The sequence below is a fragment of the Oryx dammah genome, unplaced genomic scaffold, assembly GCF_014754425.2.
Source record: "Oryx dammah isolate SB20612 unplaced genomic scaffold, SCBI_Odam_1.1 HiC_scaffold_15, whole genome shotgun sequence".
NCBI classification, from domain to species: Eukaryota; Metazoa; Chordata; class Mammalia; order Artiodactyla; family Bovidae; genus Oryx; species Oryx dammah.
Window position 1 is genome coordinate 42,225,835 of NW_024070199.1, and position 17,188 is coordinate 42,243,022.

Below are 17,188 nucleotides of genomic sequence, written 5' to 3' on the forward strand. Positions count from 1 at the left end.
CTTGAAATGGTGGGAAAAGGCCTGGCCAGGGTGGGAACAGGCAAGTAAGGCCCAAGTGTGTGGGTGTCAGGGAGGCTAAGAAGGGCCTTGTAACACCTGATGATCAACTGAACTTGATCCCAGGAGATGCGGTCCAGAGGATCCCAACCTCGGCCCAGGCCACCTGCCATTCTGCTGGGGGCCTGAGGTCACCAGGGTCATGGGATGGTCTGGATCCCCCAGTTACCTCCAAGAATGGTGACAGGCTGTGCTTGGGGAGACAGCTTGGGGAGTTTATTTGGCTTCATTGGATCCTGAGGCCCTGGCCCCAGATGACCCCCAGGGCAGGGGGGCCCAGGCACTAAGCCTAGGGGCAGGGGACACAGTAGTAGGATTTGGTCAAGTGCTGGTGACAGCTAAGGCTGGCCCTGCTCCCCTGCACCTCCCTGATTCCCTGCACCACCCCGGCGGGCAATTCCCTGAGACAGGCCCTGGTCCTCCCAACTGGCTGGGTACAGTGTCAGGCCCCAGTGGGGCAGCTAAGTCGGGGGACCCACCCGTTGCAGGGGAGTGTGTGGGGGGTGCAGGCCTCCCATCCAGTGTGAAGGCTTCCTGTGCAGTGTAGTGTTCCTGACCCCCAGAGGGGGTGGCGTCCCTGGGCAAAACCAAGGCAGCTGGAGGGACTGGCCTGGCTCCTATTCCAGTGTATGCTGAGGCTCCTCCAGGGCGGTGGGCGAGCGGGGGAGCAGCCGGCCCGCTCAGGGCCCTGCCTCTGGTGCCCATGGAGCCTGGGCACCCACGTCTTTGGTCTGCGCCCTGCAGTCCTGAGGGGCCCCTCGGAAGGGGTTGGCAGGCGGAGAGTCCCAGAAGGGGTCTGAGTCTGGGAACAAGGTCCAGGGTGCCCGGCGGGGCGCAGGCTGTGGCGAGGGCAGGGGTGAAGGCCGTGGCCCAGCGGACACAAAGCTCCACGGGTCGATGCGGCTGCGGAGGGGTGAGGGCCGAGGTCGACTGATGAGGCCCAGAGGCGGCGAGCGCGGGGTCCCCGGGGTGCCAGGAGCAGAGCGTGATATTCCCGGTGGCGGTGAGACGGCGCTGGCTATTCGACAAAGGGGAAGGGGCCCAGGTCAGGCAGTCACCGGCTCCTGGGTGTCCCCAGGGGGCACTGCCCTGCTCTGGGCCTCAATTTGCTCATGGCACAGTGAGCTCCGGGATTCGAGACTTCCATAACCCTTCCTGCTTCATGGTGCCACGATTCAGCAGTTAAGAGTGAGGAGGCCTTGGGAGCAGGTCTTGGATCAACCCATCTTAGCAGCTGACTAGTTTGAGTCCCTTCATCTCTCTGTGCCTTACATGTCAACCAAAAAATGGGTCTAACCGGAGTGCCTAGTTCATAGCACTGTTATCATAATTGAATGAGGCAACCTTTCTAAAGGACTAGAAATAGTACCTGGCCCAGGTAAACAGCCAGTAGGAGTTTGCTAGGGTGGTCCTTATTACTTCTATTATTTTACAACCGGCCTGGCCCGCCCCAATGGCTGAACATAGAACTCGGGCTCAGCTGGAGGTCCAGCAGACAGCTGCGGCCCTGCTCACTGCCCTGCGGGTCCCCACCAGCCCCTCCTCCGCCCCCCCCCCCACCCCATCACCAGGTAGTAGGCCGCTTACCGTGCCTCTCCTCTTCGCGCCGGCGGCTCTTGGCTGAGGGCTGCCCCGCGGCAGGGACACCCAGCTCCAGCAGCAGGGGTGGCGCGGGGGTTGGCGGGCCAGAGGCGTCCAGGCTAAGCGGGGAGGCTGGGGTTTCGGGCGTCTCGGAGGAGAAGCGGATGAGCGGGGAGGGAGGCGGCTCGGCGGGGGACGGGGTGGGCAGCGACGAGCGGGGCGGTGTTGGCGAGGGCTGCTCCACGCGCTCTCGGCCAGAGACCCCCGGGGGTTGCAGGTCCCGGCCGAGGCCCAGCGAGGCGAGCAAGGCGGTGCCGCGCAGTAGCGCACGTTGGATCAGCTTGGGCGTCCCGGAGCCACTGCCGCGTTCGGTCGGGCCCGGCCGCCGGGGCTCCTCGGGCTCCGGGCTCGGCCTCGGGAGGTTACCTGGCGGCGGGGACACAGGTTAGGGCGACTTCCGGCGGCCCTGGAGCAAGGGCTGACTTCTGCTCCCCTGACTCCCGCAGTCCAAGTCCTCCCTCGGCATCCCCATTCTGGCTTTTCAGAAGTGTTGGGGGTGGAGGGCAGTGCAACCTTTGAAAGGAGCAGGAGCTAAGCCAGGTGCTCTGGAGCCCAAGAAAGGAGAGCTGGCTGGAAGGAAGCCCGGGGGTCCACCAAGAAGCAAGCTCAAGCCAGAGCAGGGCCGGCCTCAATGCCCTCAATGGGCAGCAGAAGATATCTGCAGGGGCCAGGGTCACAGCTGGGACCTGTGTGGTGCCCATCTCCTCCCTGGTTGGGCAGCCCTGGTCCTTCTACTTGCCTGCTCTGGCCTCCAGTGGTAGCCTATATAAGGCACACAGGCCAATTCCAATGTACACAACAACCCTAAAGGGATACAACACTGTCCCTCTTCCAGAAATGAGGAAATCAGCTCGGAGAGGTCAGTTGTTTGTGTCAGGCCTGAGCTGAGTGATTTAGGGGCATTACGTTGTCTGAGCCTCATGCCCCAGGGGTTCCCAGGCTTAGCTAAGGCTACCCTGCCCTGGATTAAAGGACATGTGTCCTAACCTGTGGGCTTAGGGTTAATCTGACTCCATTCTAGACCAAATGGGTGGGTCTGGTAAACCCGTCATCGAGGAGGTAAGGCAGCCTGTGATGGCCCCCCACAAACCCCAATTCTGTCAAGTCCTCCTCAGCTCTAGAACCTGCCATGGCTCTCCATGGCTGCTAGGGCCTCTCTGTCTTCCTTGGGCCTGCCTGGTGTGGAGCAGTGGGTGAGGGGTCCAGAGGAAGAAATCCAAAGCTGGGAAAAACGTGAGCTTCTGCAGTGAACCAGGACTTTGCTTGGGGTCGGTTCTCAGCCACAACCCTTACCTCATCTCTCTCTTTTTTGGCTGGGCCCCCACGCTTGTGCAATCTTAGTTCCCCCACTAGGGATTTAACCCGTGCCCTCCACAGTAAGACCATGGAAATCCTAACCATCAGAAAGCCAGGGAATTCCACTGCCCCCCCACCCCCACCCCATCACTCTCTTATCTCCTTCGCCACCCCACCCCACCCCTGCAGTGGCCACTGCCTTCTAAAATGCAAACCTGCTAAAGCCAAGTCTCTGCTTAACCGCCCCCCAACCCCGCCCCCAACCAACTTCCAGATCCTTCCTGAACTGGCCCCAGCCTGCTGTTTCAGGCCTGTGAGTCCCTGGCTCTCAACTCCTTCAATGAATTCCAACCAGGATTCTTCTTCCTTAGGTCTGGTGAGCCCCACGGTTGCACACACACACTGTTCCCTCCACTCAGCACACCTTTCCCACCTTGCGCTCAGTAGTCCCTTACCATTTAAGACCCAGCTGAGAGATCACAGTGTCTATGAAGCTGTGACACTGTGGTTTATAAAAAAGTACATATTTGCTTTTCATCTCATTCCTGGTACAGAACTCCCCAAACCCTTGGCATTTCCATATCTGAGTTCATATTGATGCCTTTTTATTTTGGCAGCCCTGTGCAGCATGAGGGATCTTGGTTCCCTGACCAGGGATCAAACTTGTAACCCCTTCATTAGGAGCATGGAGTCTTAACTACTGGACCACTAGGGAAGTCCCTGAAGCGGTCACTGTTGGAGGATGGGGTCTGCTGGGGGAACGAACTGTGTGATTAGAGGGTTGGAACTTTCAACTTCTACTTGCATCAGGGTAAGAGAGGGGCTGGAGATTGACTCCTGTCACCAATGGCCAATGATTTAATCAATCACATCCACGTAATGAAGCCTCCATAAAAACCCAGACAAAGGGTTTGGAGAACTGGGTTGGTGAACCAGCAGAGGTGTGTACCCAGAGTGGGCATGTAAGCTGTGTGCCCCTTCCACATACCCTGCCCTCCACGTCTCTTCCATCTGTATGTCCTTGACCTGTATCCTTTATAATAACCTGGTAGTCTAGGAAGTAGATGGTTTTCCTGAGTTCTGTGAGCTCTTCAAGGAAATTATCAAATCTGAGGAGGGGGGTCATGGGAATCTCTGATGTAGAGCTGGTTGATGAGGAGAGCACAGGTGACAACCTGGACTTACAACTGGTGTCTGCAGTACAGAGGAGCAGTCTTGTGGGCCTGAACTCTTAACCTGTGGGGTCTGATGCTAATTCCAGGTAGACGGTGTCAGAACTGGATTGGATTGTAGGACTTCCATCTGTTGTCCCAGAATTGGCTGGTGTGGGAAAAACTCCACACATGTGGTATCAGAAGTGAAGCAAGAGAATGTAGAGGAAAACAAGAACTTTTCCTCTTTTAGAAGCTTTGCCAGGGACTTCCCTGGTGGTCCAGTGGTTAAGAATTTGCCTTCTAATGTAGGGGATGGGGGTTTGATCCCTCCCGGAGGAACTAAGATCCCACATGCTGTGGGTCAACTAAGCTTGCACACAATGAGAGAAGACCGTGTGCCACAATGATGACCCAGTGCAACCAAAAAAAAGTTTAAAAAACAAAATAGAAGCTTTTTCAGAATCCCCTGTTAACCTATGTAGTTCTTGCTCATGCTATGCCTTGTACAGTCCTTCAGCCTACCACATGCTACTCTCTACTGTACTGTACTTGTTTATTTCTGAGTCTGCCTCCTCCACCAGACTAGGCTCACCCAGAGGTCAAGGCACTGCTGATCTCTAGCACGATGATGCCTGGCTCATTATATGTGTCAGTACATGTTTAATGGAAGAATCCATTCTTAGAATCCCTGTGACAACCATATAAGGTGATCGCTGTTCCCCTACTTTACAGGTGAAGAAACTGATCATTTACAGTGAGTTTAAAGCAGAACAGGGTAAAAACATGTTTAAAACAAGCAAGAAAAATGGAACAAAGTGAAGCTGAAGATCAGCACACTAACTAAGAATGGAAAGAAGTTACTGAGGTTGATATCCTGAGAAACTGAGGTTCCCAGAAGTCAGAAACTTTGCCCCAGGTCACTCGGCAATGATTTTAATTTACCTCTAAACTCCCTGGCAGTAAGAGGTGGCAACCCTGTTGTTACAGAGAAAGCAGAAAAACCATTCTTGACTCAGAAATGAAAGTGAAATCACTTCTACAGGGCCTCATGGAAAGGACACGGCCATGTGGTAGTTGGTGGCTCCAGGGCAAAAGCTTCATGGGGCAGTTGCTGGCAGACTGTGCCCACCAATCCATTACAACCAGTACACCCAGGGCCCAGCACACCCAGGCAGGGACAAGGGGTGGGAGATGGGACTCCCCAGTGGTGTGGCTAACACCTGGGACAATCTCTCAGGGACATCTTTGATTCTTAGCTAGGTTTTTGACTCTGTAGGTGGTTGGGAGGTCAAGATCACTCACTTGTGGGTGGGCCAAGACAGCTGGATGAGGGCTTGCACAAGTGGAAACATGCTCAGCCAACAGCTGGGCTGGGACAAGTGATACCCTTTCAGGTAAGGGGGCAAGCTGGAGAAAAATGAGGTCCCTGCTCCTGGGAGCCCAGGGAAGATAAGGCCAAAGGGATCTGAAGGGATCTGTAGACCATGGTCAGGGGCTGCTTTGGCCTGCACATCCAGCTTGACAGGACCTTAGCCTTCTGGCCTGGGGCATTCTAGAGCAGGTGACTCCAAGCAGCCCCCTTGGCCTTCCAATTCTCAGTTCAGTCCCTGTAGCACAGCCCGCTTGGGGCAACGCAACTGCTGGAGCAAGAAATGGCATTGTAGACGGGGGTCCAGGGCCCTGCTTCTGGAGTCAGTGAAAGTTTTGCGACCCCATGGACTGAGTCCATGGAATTCTCCAGGCCAGAATACTGGAGTGGGTAGCCTTTCCCTTCTCCAGGGAACTTCCCCAACTCAGGGATCAAACCCAGGTCTCCCACATCGCAGGTGGATTCTTTACCAGCTGAACCACAAGGGAAGCCCTGGGCTCAAATCCCTGTTCTGCTGTGTGTTCTACTGCAAATCACTGTGCCTGTCTGTACCTCAGTTTTCTCTATAAAATGGCACACAGGAGGGACCCAATAAATGTTTGCTTTTGTTATTACTGTGAATCCTAGCTTAGGTAATGGTGGAGGTGATGCACTGGGTGGGGTGAGAGGTGTGAGTCTAACTTGTTTGCTGAATAGGACTCTGGTCTGATGACAGCTAAGTCAGGTCCTATATTCTGGCTTTGAGAAGCAGGTGCAGCTGGGGGCTGTAAAGGGACCCTTGGGCAAGGGAGGCTGCAACTTTCTATTCCCTGCCAATGCTGGGCAGTGCTGAGATGAGCCTTGCCCCACTGACCCAGGATCCCTGCTTTCTGCTGATCCCCTAGCTTCCCAAGTAGCTTGTAGGTGAGAAACCCCTTCTTTCAGTGAAAGCTTCTGGGGAAACTCACTATGAGCATGAGAGTCAACATTTTCCTGGGTTCAGATCCTTAGCTGGGGGATTTAGGTAGATTACCTTATGTCTCAGAGCCTCAGTTTTCTCAACTCTCAGATGGGTATAATAATCCCTCATGGACTTGTTGCTTGGATGGAATACCTGATACACAGCAAGTGCTGTTGCCATTATGGAAAACAGAAGAGCCCAGAACTGCCCCGGATGCAGTGAGGGGGCCCTGGATGCCCACCCGTTCAGCTTTCTTATCCTCTTTTCCACCTCCAAGCTCCCCAGAAAGGACTCAGAAGCACAGCGCAGTAGCCACTTTTCTAACTCCACCCCACAGGCACAATTTCCTTCCCCTCTCTGCGCCCAGCTTCCTTTGGGTCCCAAACAGGGGCCACTGTTCCTTGTCTTCCTTTGCTCCCTAGAGCTTGCTGAGGGCACAGCAGCTGATGCAGGCCAGCCCTGCACAATGGGACTACTCTGGGCCCCTTGAGGCCTAGGCAGGATCCCCCTCAGTTGTGGGCTTATAGGTCAGACCTGGGCTCTAGCAATGGCCTGCCTTGCCATAGTACCCACAGGAGTACAGCACCAGTTGGCTGGGGGCAGACAAGGCCACTCACCATTGAGCATAGGGGGTGTGGAAGGAGATCCTAGGGGGGATGAGTCATCTGAATCCAGGTACCACGTGGCTTCATCCATGCGGGACCTTCTCCTGGTGAGGGGATGAGAAGGGGAGTTGCACTTCGAGAATCTCAGGGCTGTTGGGAGGCAGGAGCTGCTGGGTAGGTGGCAGTCAGGCACTCACCTCCCGTTCTGGGCTTCTCCGGGCTTGGGGGAGCTGGGACCCCAGGCCCAGCATGCTCGGCGCTCTCCATTGCTTGAGTCCTCTAGACGTCTCGGGGACTGTCGGCCCCAGGCCTGGCCTGGCTCTGCAGGCTCCACTGTGGTGGGTGGGGTGAGGGGAGGAACCGAAGGAGCCTGAGTCAAGATCAAGGACCCTGATCCTTGTCCTCCCACCGTAAGAAATGGGCTCCAGGGGCAACTTCTTGGAGGATGGAGAGTGAGTAGTCAGGCTGGGCCCCATCCCGTTCCCATGGTAAGCTTTGGGCTTACAGAGAAATCACACAGAACTGGGGTGGGGTAGGTGAGTGTGGGTCCTGAGACTGGCAGTGGGGCATTTCTTCTAGTCCTTCAGCTGGCATTTGCTGCTTAGGAGTTAACACAGACACTGCAGCAGACTGTGTGGGTCTGACCCTGCCACTTATCAGCTATGCAGTATTAGGCAGTTACTTCTTTCACTTTTCTCATCAGTAAAACCTAGGTAATAATAAAGACATCTACCTCACAGGGTCATTGTGAGGAATTAATATTAGCAACTGTTATAGTCACTCAGTCGTGTCTGACTCTTTGTGACCCCATGTAGCCTATCAGGCTCCTCTGTCCATGGGATTCTTCAACTGAGAATACTGGAGTGGGTTGCCATTCCCTTCTTGGATCTTCCCAATTCAGGGATCAAACCTGGGTCTCCTGCATTATGGGCAGATTCTTTTTATGCTCTGAGCCACCGAGGACACCCTAATATTAGCAAGGCACTTAGGAAAGTGAATGGTACATAGCGTCATACAATTGTTAGAAAAAAAAAAGTTGTAAAATGACTGCTGCTTGGGAAACTTAGATACCAGTTTAGATGGATGGGGAGGGAACCCGGGGGCAGGGAGGAAGACAGTGGACAGTGCGAGGGATCCAGTTCCAAGGATAAGGTTTGACGAAAGGGTAAGATCTGGGGAGAAGGACGTGGGCAAGAGGAGGAGAAGCTGCTTACACTGGATGGCCCGGAACCGGGGAAAGGTGGGAGAGTCCCCAGCCCCGACCTCGAAGACGTTCCTCCTTCTGTCCAAGCCAGGCGAGGCCTGCACGGTGATGCGGTGTTTGAAGTCTAGGGTTGGGGGGAGGGAAGCAGAGTGCAAGTTTGTGGTGAAGGAGAGACAGGATCCTAACCCGCAGGGCCCCTCGGCAGCGCCGAGGCCACGCAGGCAGTGCTGGAACCCGGCCTAGCACGGAGGCTAGGTGACTGGGGCCGGCCTCACTGGCTTCCTGAGCCCCTGGCTCGCGTTAAGGAAATCCCCAACCCCAGGAAGCGCGGCGGAGTCGGAGAGGGCCCACCCCGCGCCCTCGGCCTTCCCAGAACATTCATAAGCCCCGCCCCTTCCCGGCCGCAGCCACTCCCAGGCCGACATGCAAATATTCCCGCCAGAACCCGCCCACAGGCAAAAACACACCCCCGATCCCAGCCCTCGCAGCCTCCGCTCACAGGCCCACCCACCGACGCCCTAAACCAATTCCAGCGCGGTCAGCCACGCTCCTGACCCCGCCCCCACCGCCCGCAAAGCCAATAGCGGGCGGCGCACTGGGGCCCCGCCCCTTACCTAGTGGCATGCTGATACGCTCCCCGCCGTCGCGCGCGCGGAGTTTGCTGCGCTTGAAGGTTCCGCGTCGGCGGCGAACGTGCGGCCGCTCGCGGTCGACTTGCTGCAGTAACAGCGTCAACTCGCGCTCAAACACCTCCAGCTCCCACTGAGCCAGCAGGTGCTCGCGCCGCCGCAGCTGCTCTGCCTGTGAGCGCTGCTCACGCGCCGCACGGGTCAGCTCCTCCTCGCGGCTCAGTAGTTCCTGTGCCCAAGACAGCGAAGGGGCTGGCGTCAGGCGGGTACGGTCCCAAGCGCTCATCCCCACCCTCCGTGAGACGTCCCTTCCATCCCTGGGACCGCGACTCCCCCTACCTTTTCTTTGGCCCGCAGCTCGTCGAAGAGGCCTTGGATCTCGCGCTTCCAGCCTTCCTGCATGGAATGGAAGGAGTCCCGGGGCATTTCCCGTAGCACCTGCGCCTCCAGCGCCTCCAACTGCTGAAGGATGGAGGCGAAGTCGGGCCTGCGGTGGGGGTCCTGCGCCCAGCAGTCTAGGGAAACGGAATGGGGACGGGGGCGGGGGGGACAGGGGAAGGGGTCTGTGAATGGATATGTCCTGTTGGGCCAAGGAGCTCTACCCTTCACCCTCCTGCCCCATCCCCTTACCGGCCATGAGCTGTGCGAAGGGCTCCGGGCAGGTGGACGGAATGGGCAGTGTGAGCTTGTTCACGGCCACACCATAGGCTACAGCAAGGCAGTCGATGCCACGATAGGGTACCTCCCCAGTCAGCAGTTCCCACAGTAGGACCCCAAAGCTGTGGGTGAGACAAAGGGTCTGTGTTCCTGCCTCGACTCATTCATTCATTGCCATTTCACTCCAAAGCAACCAAGAGCTAAGTGGTCTGTGTCCCTCCCCTGGCCTCTACTTATCCATCCAGCCCTAGATTTTGGCTGCCACATCTCCCACCCCCATGACCCCATATCTGTCCAGACTCCACCCAGCTGCACCTCCAGACATCGCTGCCTTTGGAGAAGGTGGAGGCCTTGATAACCTCAGGAGCCATCCAGGCATAGGTGCCCGCAGCACTCATTTGCGTGGTTTTGTGCCACTCTCGGGCGAGGCCGAAGTCCGTGATCTTCAGGGTCTTGTGCTCCATGTCCTCACCTTCAATGGGCTGCAGCAGCAGAACTGGGGAAGAGAGGCTGGACTGTGGTTCCAGGCTCAGGTGGTGGGGACAGGGGAGGAGCTGGGAGCAAACTGTCACCTGACAGACATCCTGGCTAGGTAATGGGGGCAGTGAGGTGACTTGGTCTCAACCTTGCCCTGGAGAGCTCATATCTGGGGTTGGGATAGAATGAGACAATAAACACAAGGCTGGGACATATTTACCAAGGGGCTTCTAGAGGTTAGGTATATTATACTCAGTGTTAGCACACACACACACAAATCTGGGAGGTAAACATCATGGGATTCCCTGGTGGCTCAGTGGTAAAGAATTCACCTGCCAGTGCAGGAGACACAGGTTCGATCCCTGGGTCGGGAAGATCCCCTGGAGAAGGAAAATGGCAACCCACTCCGGGACCACTCTTGCCTGGAAAATCCCATGGACAGAGGAGCCTGGTGGGCTCCAGTCCTTGGTGTTGCAGAGGGTCAGACAGGACTTAACGACTAACAGTTCACTTCAGTAATTAGGCCTCTGCACTGTCACTGCAGGGGAAACAGGTTCAATCCCTCGTCAGGGAACTATGATCCCACGTGCCCTTGGCTCAGCCAATAAGTAAATAAGGAAACTGTAAGGTTTGGGAAGATTTCCCAGAGGAAGTGCCATTTAAGCTGAGACCAGAGTGAGAAGTTGGCCTCAGCTAGGCAATGGTGGGGGTTCAAGCCCATGGACAGAGGAGCCTGGCGGCGCTAATCCTCAGGGTTGCAGAGGGGTAGACACGACTTAGCGCCTAAACGCAACAAGGACATCATCATCCTCATTTTTCAGAAGAGGAAACTGAGCAACAATGTGACTTAACCAAGGTCATAAGCAAACAAAACAGGTATCGCACACAAACTGGTATGTGTGGTTCCCGAGCCAGTGTTCTAACTTTCCCCTAACCCTGCACAGAACAGAAATAGGCAATATGGCAGCCTCTCAGCACTCGGGACTTTGATTTCAAAAGAAACCTGTGTGTTGCCATTTTGTCGAGGCAAGAGTGTGATTTAGAACCTCCCTGGGAGTGGAGAGCAGGAGGGAACTGCCTGGTGAGAAAGGAAGCCCAGCGGGCACTATAGACCCCTGGTGCCCGTGTCCCACTGTGGCTAGCACAGCCATTTCCAGAAGAGAGAAAGACTCCAAAAGATATCCACTGATGTGGCTAGATGTGATGAGAGATGAAGGGATCTAAGGTGGTTGTTGACTAGAAAGGAGTTTAGGACAAATGTAGGAGTGGATGGACACGGCAAGGGTTCCTGGCTTTGTCCCTCATGGGACCATCATACCCTGTATACACAGGAAAGCCAGCAACTTGCAAATGTCTCACTAGGACAAGCATGGCTCAAAGGAGAGAGGCTTTAAAGGAAAAAGGAAGGCAAAGTCAGAGAATCTTCGAGGGTCTGAAAAGGGCTCTCCACTTTTCTGGTTATAGTCAACTGTTTTGTACAGAAGGGACATCCAAGCCAACGACATTCCTGAACACACATCCTTTCAGGGCACTACTGCCGTGCTGCTGCTGCTGCTAAGTCGCGTCAGTCGTGTCTGACTCTATGCGACCCCAGAGACGGCAGCCCACCAGGCTCCTCCGTCCCTGGGATTCTCCAGGCAAGAACACTGGAGTGGGTTGCCATTTCAGGGCACACCTCTCAGCAATACTGCCCAGGGTGACAGCACCACAGAGGGGGCAGCACAGGGTACTGGGGTTGGGGCAGAGGAGACAGGCACCTTATACAGGTGAGTCAGGGAAGACTTCTCAGAGGAGGTGGCACAACCAGGGTACTCACTTGTTTAGGCCTAAAGCCACAACTCCTGATCCTGCTGCTGGCCAAGCTCCCTGGGCCTCATGGGGGCATCTGGCACTGCTGCTCAGCCCCTCCCTGCTGTCCTTGGCTCCCAGGGCCTCTGGCTGCTTGTGCTGTTTCCTTCAGGCCTCCCCACCCTTACCCTTTTCAATGCCGGTGTTTCTCAGAGCCTGGCCTCCCCTTGACCTCGGCCTACTGCCTCCAGGCTGTCCTGGCCTCTCCCAGGTGCCAGCAGCCCCCTCCTCATTGGCATCTCCCATATGTGGGGCCCTCATTCAGAAGTCGGTCCAGCTGCCCAGCTGTTACCCTACCTGGTCTCCATACCCTCAACAACCACCTACGTCCTCCCACTGTGCCTGGCAAATCTTTCTGCCCTGTCTCCAAATTCAGAGAATGGTCCTGCAACCTACCCTCTCCTCTGAGCTAAACTGGGGCTGACTCCTGAACAGTTAAAGCTGAGGATGACAACAAAAGCCAGAGGGTCATCATGTGTATTAAACAAGATCACCCTCTTTAAAGCTTTCACACAAGGATCTGACAGTTGTTCCAAAGATGCCGTGAATCTCAAGCTGACTCTCCTCTCCATCCGCTACCACATCTTATTCCCAGCTTCACAACAGCCTCTGGGCTGGCTGCTGGAGTCTCAGAACCGGACCATTTAGTAAGCCCTGTGAATATCCGTTTCAAAGAAGAATTGCAGCAGGCTGGGGTGGGTGGCTGGAGAGGGACCAGGCAAAGGGGTCCATGTGCTGGGGTTGGGGAGGGACTCCCACTTCCTCTGGTGCCAGGACCCACCCATCCTCTTGAAGACCAACCCCTGCTACTTCTTGGTCAGGTCTCTAGCCTCCTGTGGTACCTCACGGACTGGTGAAGCACTTTCTGCACCAGCATCTCAAGCTGGGAGGCCAGCTTCCCTTTTTCAATCAGATCATCTGAAGCCCAGACAGGGGTGGCAACCCACTCAGTCTCAGGACTCCTTTGTACTGACTTTTCTGACAACCCCGTCCCCAGCTTGACCTGACACCTATGAAGCCTTAGCCTCCCCTCCGTGAGCCCTGCTTTTCTCCAACGGCCTTGAATTTGTTCCAACCCAAGCTGCTCTTCTGGTGTCTGATGTAGACTTCGAGATGATCAGGGGTCACTCAGAGAAGGGGCTAGAGACCCCCCTCCCAATACCCCCTTAGGGCTCCCTGGCTCTGAAAAGGGACCTGGCCCCCAGTCCCCTCCCTAGACTGCCTCTGGGGAGCCCGGGAGTGGCCTCAGCAGCTCACACCTCTTCCGCTTCCCTCCCATGGTCCCTACTTCTCCTTTCTGGGAGGCCTGGCCCAGGTCTCCAATGGAGGGGGGGGTCCTTTGGGGGAGAATTGGGGGAGGTCAGGCCCAGGCCGGGCTGGCTGGTCAGTCCTGTGACTCGTGGGCCTGGAGAATTCCCCCTCCTCTCCCCTCCAGGCTTCCTCACAAGGCCCCCATTGTCCAGGAAAATCATGCCATTGTTTCCTGCCTGAGCCCCCCCAGCCCAGGGACTCCCCCCCCCCCACCCGCCACAATGCCGCAGACAGCACCCCGGGCCTAGAACTGGGGTCTGTGAGGTGGGAGCCCAGGCTCAGGGAGGCTAAGGGCACCCTGCTTGCCCTTCACCACCACCCAGACTCAGGGAGGAAAGCAGGCAACTGGGGGTTGTGGGGGTGCCATCCCTGGCTCCTTCCTCTCCCACAAACCCCCCACCCCCAACTCTTTCCTCCCCTGCAGGCAGCTGGGCTGGGGAGAGAGCAGAGGCTGGAGCAGGGGCAGGAAGCTGGCCCAGGGGCAGCAGGAAACGCAGGAAGCGGTGGGGAGGGTGGGGAGCAGGGGCCTGGGCTATTGTTCCATTTTTTCTGGAAAGAAAACTGGAGGAAAAACAGTAGACGGGAGTCCCCTCCCCCCAGGCCTTCGGGGAATCCCCCTCAAGCTGGGGCAGGGAGTGAGGGTCCCTAGCTGGCTGGGGCTCAGGAGCGCCCCTGAGCGCTGAGACCTGCACCCTATTGTGGATGAGAGGAGTGGGTGGGGTGGCTGGCAGACCTCCTGAGGCCCCTCCGGCCCTGGAAAGGACTTGGGTATCACTGGGCCCTGGTGTTCTGCTCCCCACAAGCCTCTGATCCATGGTCAGCCCAGGCCGGGAGGCTCAAAATATCCATGCTCACCCCTCCACGGGCCACCTGTGGCTCTCCAGTGGCCCCGCCGGCCCTTCCTCTTGCTCTTCGGTCTGCACCTTGCGCCCCAGCAGGCCCACCCACATCCCTACTCCCGTGCTGGGTGCTGCCACCTTGACTTTGCTCTCATCAGGCCCTGCCAGGACACCCAACTGGGTGCCTCTCTGGACATGCCCTGCTCTGGGCCAGGTGTGAAGCTTGTCTGCTTCAGGAAGCGCTCTGAACCTATCACTTGTTCATCTCGGGCCCATGCTGGGCCGTGCATAGGACCCGAAATGGCTGGAGATAGAGCGCCTCAAGTCTTCTTAAGCCCTGCCACGCCCACTCCAAGTGCTGATTCCAGGCAAAGCCCTCCTGGCAATCCAGTCAAATGTCCACACCCATGGCTGACGACCCACCGCGTGCCGGGCATTAGGTGCCCAACCATTAAGCCCTTTCATCCTCCCAATCACTCCCTTTTTACAGAGTGAAATCGATGCCCTGAGTTGAAATAACCAGCTAGAGTGCAGCCAGGGAAAGGAGTGGGGTTAGAATTCCATCCCTGACCCCAGCTTTGACCACCACAGGGTGGGGAAATGGGGAGGGGCTTTTCCCTTCGAGATGTCTATTCTGGAGGAGCTGCCCACCACAAGCGGAGGAGACAGGAGGCACCTGCAGGACAAGTGGGCACTCCCTGAAGATGAGGGGTGCCAGGATCCAGCATGCCCTTCCTTGAGGTAGTGGCCATGGTTAGGCAGGTTGCTTACAGTTCTGAGAGATTCCAATTTTTTAACTTGGCACCTGTGAGCTGGGGTAAAGGCCTCCTCCTGGGGCTGGGGCGTAAAGGACTCTTGGGTGCCTGGGACTCTTGCTTTGGGGCTAGTGTGAGCCCAGGGGCACCCCTGGTCAACTGAGATGCTCCTATAACAGTAAGTCCTGTCTCTAGTAGATCCCCAGGTAGGCTCAGCTGCGAGCTGGCAGTAGGTGTGCGCTCAGGCCATGCCACCCTCCAACCATGCTCCCCCAAACTCACTGTTGTTGGACTTGAGGTCTCGGTGGATGACAGGCACCAGGGCCTCGCAGTGCAGGTAGTGCATCCCACGGGCAATTTGCACGGCCCAGTTGACGAGCACATGGGGCGGCACACGCCGGCCAGCCAGGGCACGGCTGAGGGGCCCACCGGCGGCATACTCCATCACCAGGCACAGGTTGGGCTCCTCCAGGCACACGGCCTTTAGGGCAATGATGTTGGGGTGTGCCAGCATGGCGAAAAGCCGGGCCTCCTGTCGCACGCTCTCAGCTGTCACACTGATGTCTTCGTCGGGGTCTTGGCGAGCAGCCTTCACAGCCACCAACTCGCCTCGCCAGCTGCCCCGGTAGACCTTGCCGAAGCCACCGATGCCAATCACCTCCTCCAGCCGCAGCTCCTGGAAGCTGGCCATCTCGCAGGGGGGCGGACCGCCACCCCGAGACACATAGTTGGACGGAAAGATGCCCACCTGGCCGCCCACCTGGCCCGCCCACCAGCCCTCATCGCCTGAGATAGCTGCGTCCCGGGACAGCACCTCCACTCGGTCGCCCTTCCGCAGGGCCAGCTCGTCCTGCCCGCTGGGCTCATAGTCAAACAGGGCTGTCCATACAGGGTTAGCATAAGCTGCCGCCTTCGGGGACCCCTCTGGCCAACCTCCGCCGCCGCCCCCGCTGCCCCCACTGCCACTGCTGTTCCATGACCCCAGTGGGCTCTTGAGGAAGAGGTTCTTCAAGGGCTCCATGGCTGGGAGCTGGCGTTGGTGGGTGTGGGGGACCTTCCCTGGGTGTTCCTGGTCCCCACCCCTGCTGACTGTCGAGGCCCTAGTCCCGGAACCTGGGCATCCGGGCCCTGGCCCTCAGCCCCAGACCCACGCCTCTCTGGGGATCCAGGAGTGTCGCCTCCCGGCCCCCTGCATCTCGGACTTCCGGAGGAAGGCCACCCAGGGCAGTGTGGTCAGGCTTCGGGGGTAAGCCCCCGGGGCCTCCGGCGTCTCACCATGGCCAGCAAAGAGGGGCCCCGGCGTCCCTCAATCTGGAGCAGTCCTGGGAGCCTGGCTCCAGCACCCCGCGAAGTGTAAGGTGGGGCCAGCAAGGGGCAGCGCCTGGACTCTGGTTGGGTCTCCTTGCGAAGGGGGTGGCTGGAGTATCTCTTGTTGGGGCTAGCTGTCTCTTCCTGGCTGGGCTCTCTCGACCCGATGGCTCCAACCCCGTTCCCTTCTTCCTCCTCCCTTTGTACTTTGGCCCCGGGGGCGGGAGGCAGAGGTGGAGGGTGGAGTTTCACTTTTTTCCGCTGTTCTCCCTCCCGCAGGAAACAGCATCAGATGACGCGGGCGGGTAGCACCGCTCCCCTCCCAGAGGCTGCGGGGCGACTGGGCCGGGGAGTTCCCGGGTAGGCGGGCAATGAGAGGCCGACGGAGGGGAAGGGTAGCCCCCAGCTCCCATGACAGCAGGTTCAGGGTCGAGTTGGTTTCTGCTAACGATGGTCCATCTCTCCCCTCTACATCCGCATCAGGAAAACTTGGGCAAAGAACCTGGCTTGGGAAGGGGACAAACCCGAGTTTGGTCTTGGCTCCGATGCTGCAGGGCTGTGTGATCCATCCTCTCTGCGCCTCATTCGCTTTGCATCTGAAATTGGGGCCAGAAGCTCAGCTTCGCAGACCTAGTGGGATGGGCGGTGGTGGTGGGGCGTGTTAAGACGAGAAGGACGGAACTGGCTGCACCTAGAGCTCTTGGAACGAGTTGTCAGGTCCTCCTTTCCCTCACCTGGGAAACCACTTATTCATGCCTCTTCCCCGTGAAGGGGCGGAAACCTGAGACTGTGGTCCTGAAATGTGCGCAGTGACTGGATTCAGAATAGCCAAACCGCGCTTGCAACCGCAGGATTGACCCCTTGATTGCCTTGAGCCTGTCACTTTAAGAAAAACGACGCTATCCTACTTCGACTATTTCTGCCTTTCTGAAGGATCGCTCTCTACAATCTTAAGCGTGAGCTCTGACCCGGAAGTAGAGGCCACTCATGACGTCTGAGGTCCCGCACTGAATAAGTTGGACCTAGACGGGGGTGTGCCCCCGTAGCGCCGAACTGTAGCTTTAGCTCAGGCAGGTCCACGCCTCCATCTCTTTCCCC

At 57.3% G+C, this 17,188-nt stretch overlaps 1 protein-coding gene across 1 annotated transcript; it reads right to left on the reverse strand.

Moving 5' to 3' along the window:
• Positions 1-248: 248 nt before the first annotated feature.
• On the reverse strand, positions 249-16,608 carry MAP3K11 (mitogen-activated protein kinase kinase kinase 11). The gene is made up of 10 exons (XM_040256180.1): positions 15,065-16,608; positions 9,868-10,048; positions 9,526-9,674; positions 9,235-9,410; positions 8,881-9,124; positions 8,277-8,390; positions 7,260-7,395; positions 7,075-7,166; positions 1,645-2,064; positions 249-1,075 (listed from the first exon to the last, which is right to left on the reverse strand). The coding sequence occupies exons 1-10, from the start codon at positions 15,801-15,803 to the stop codon at positions 738-740; spliced, it is 2,589 nt and encodes an 862-aa protein (XP_040112114.1). The 5' UTR covers positions 15,804-16,608; the 3' UTR covers positions 249-737.
• Positions 16,609-17,188: the final 580 nt, after the last annotated feature.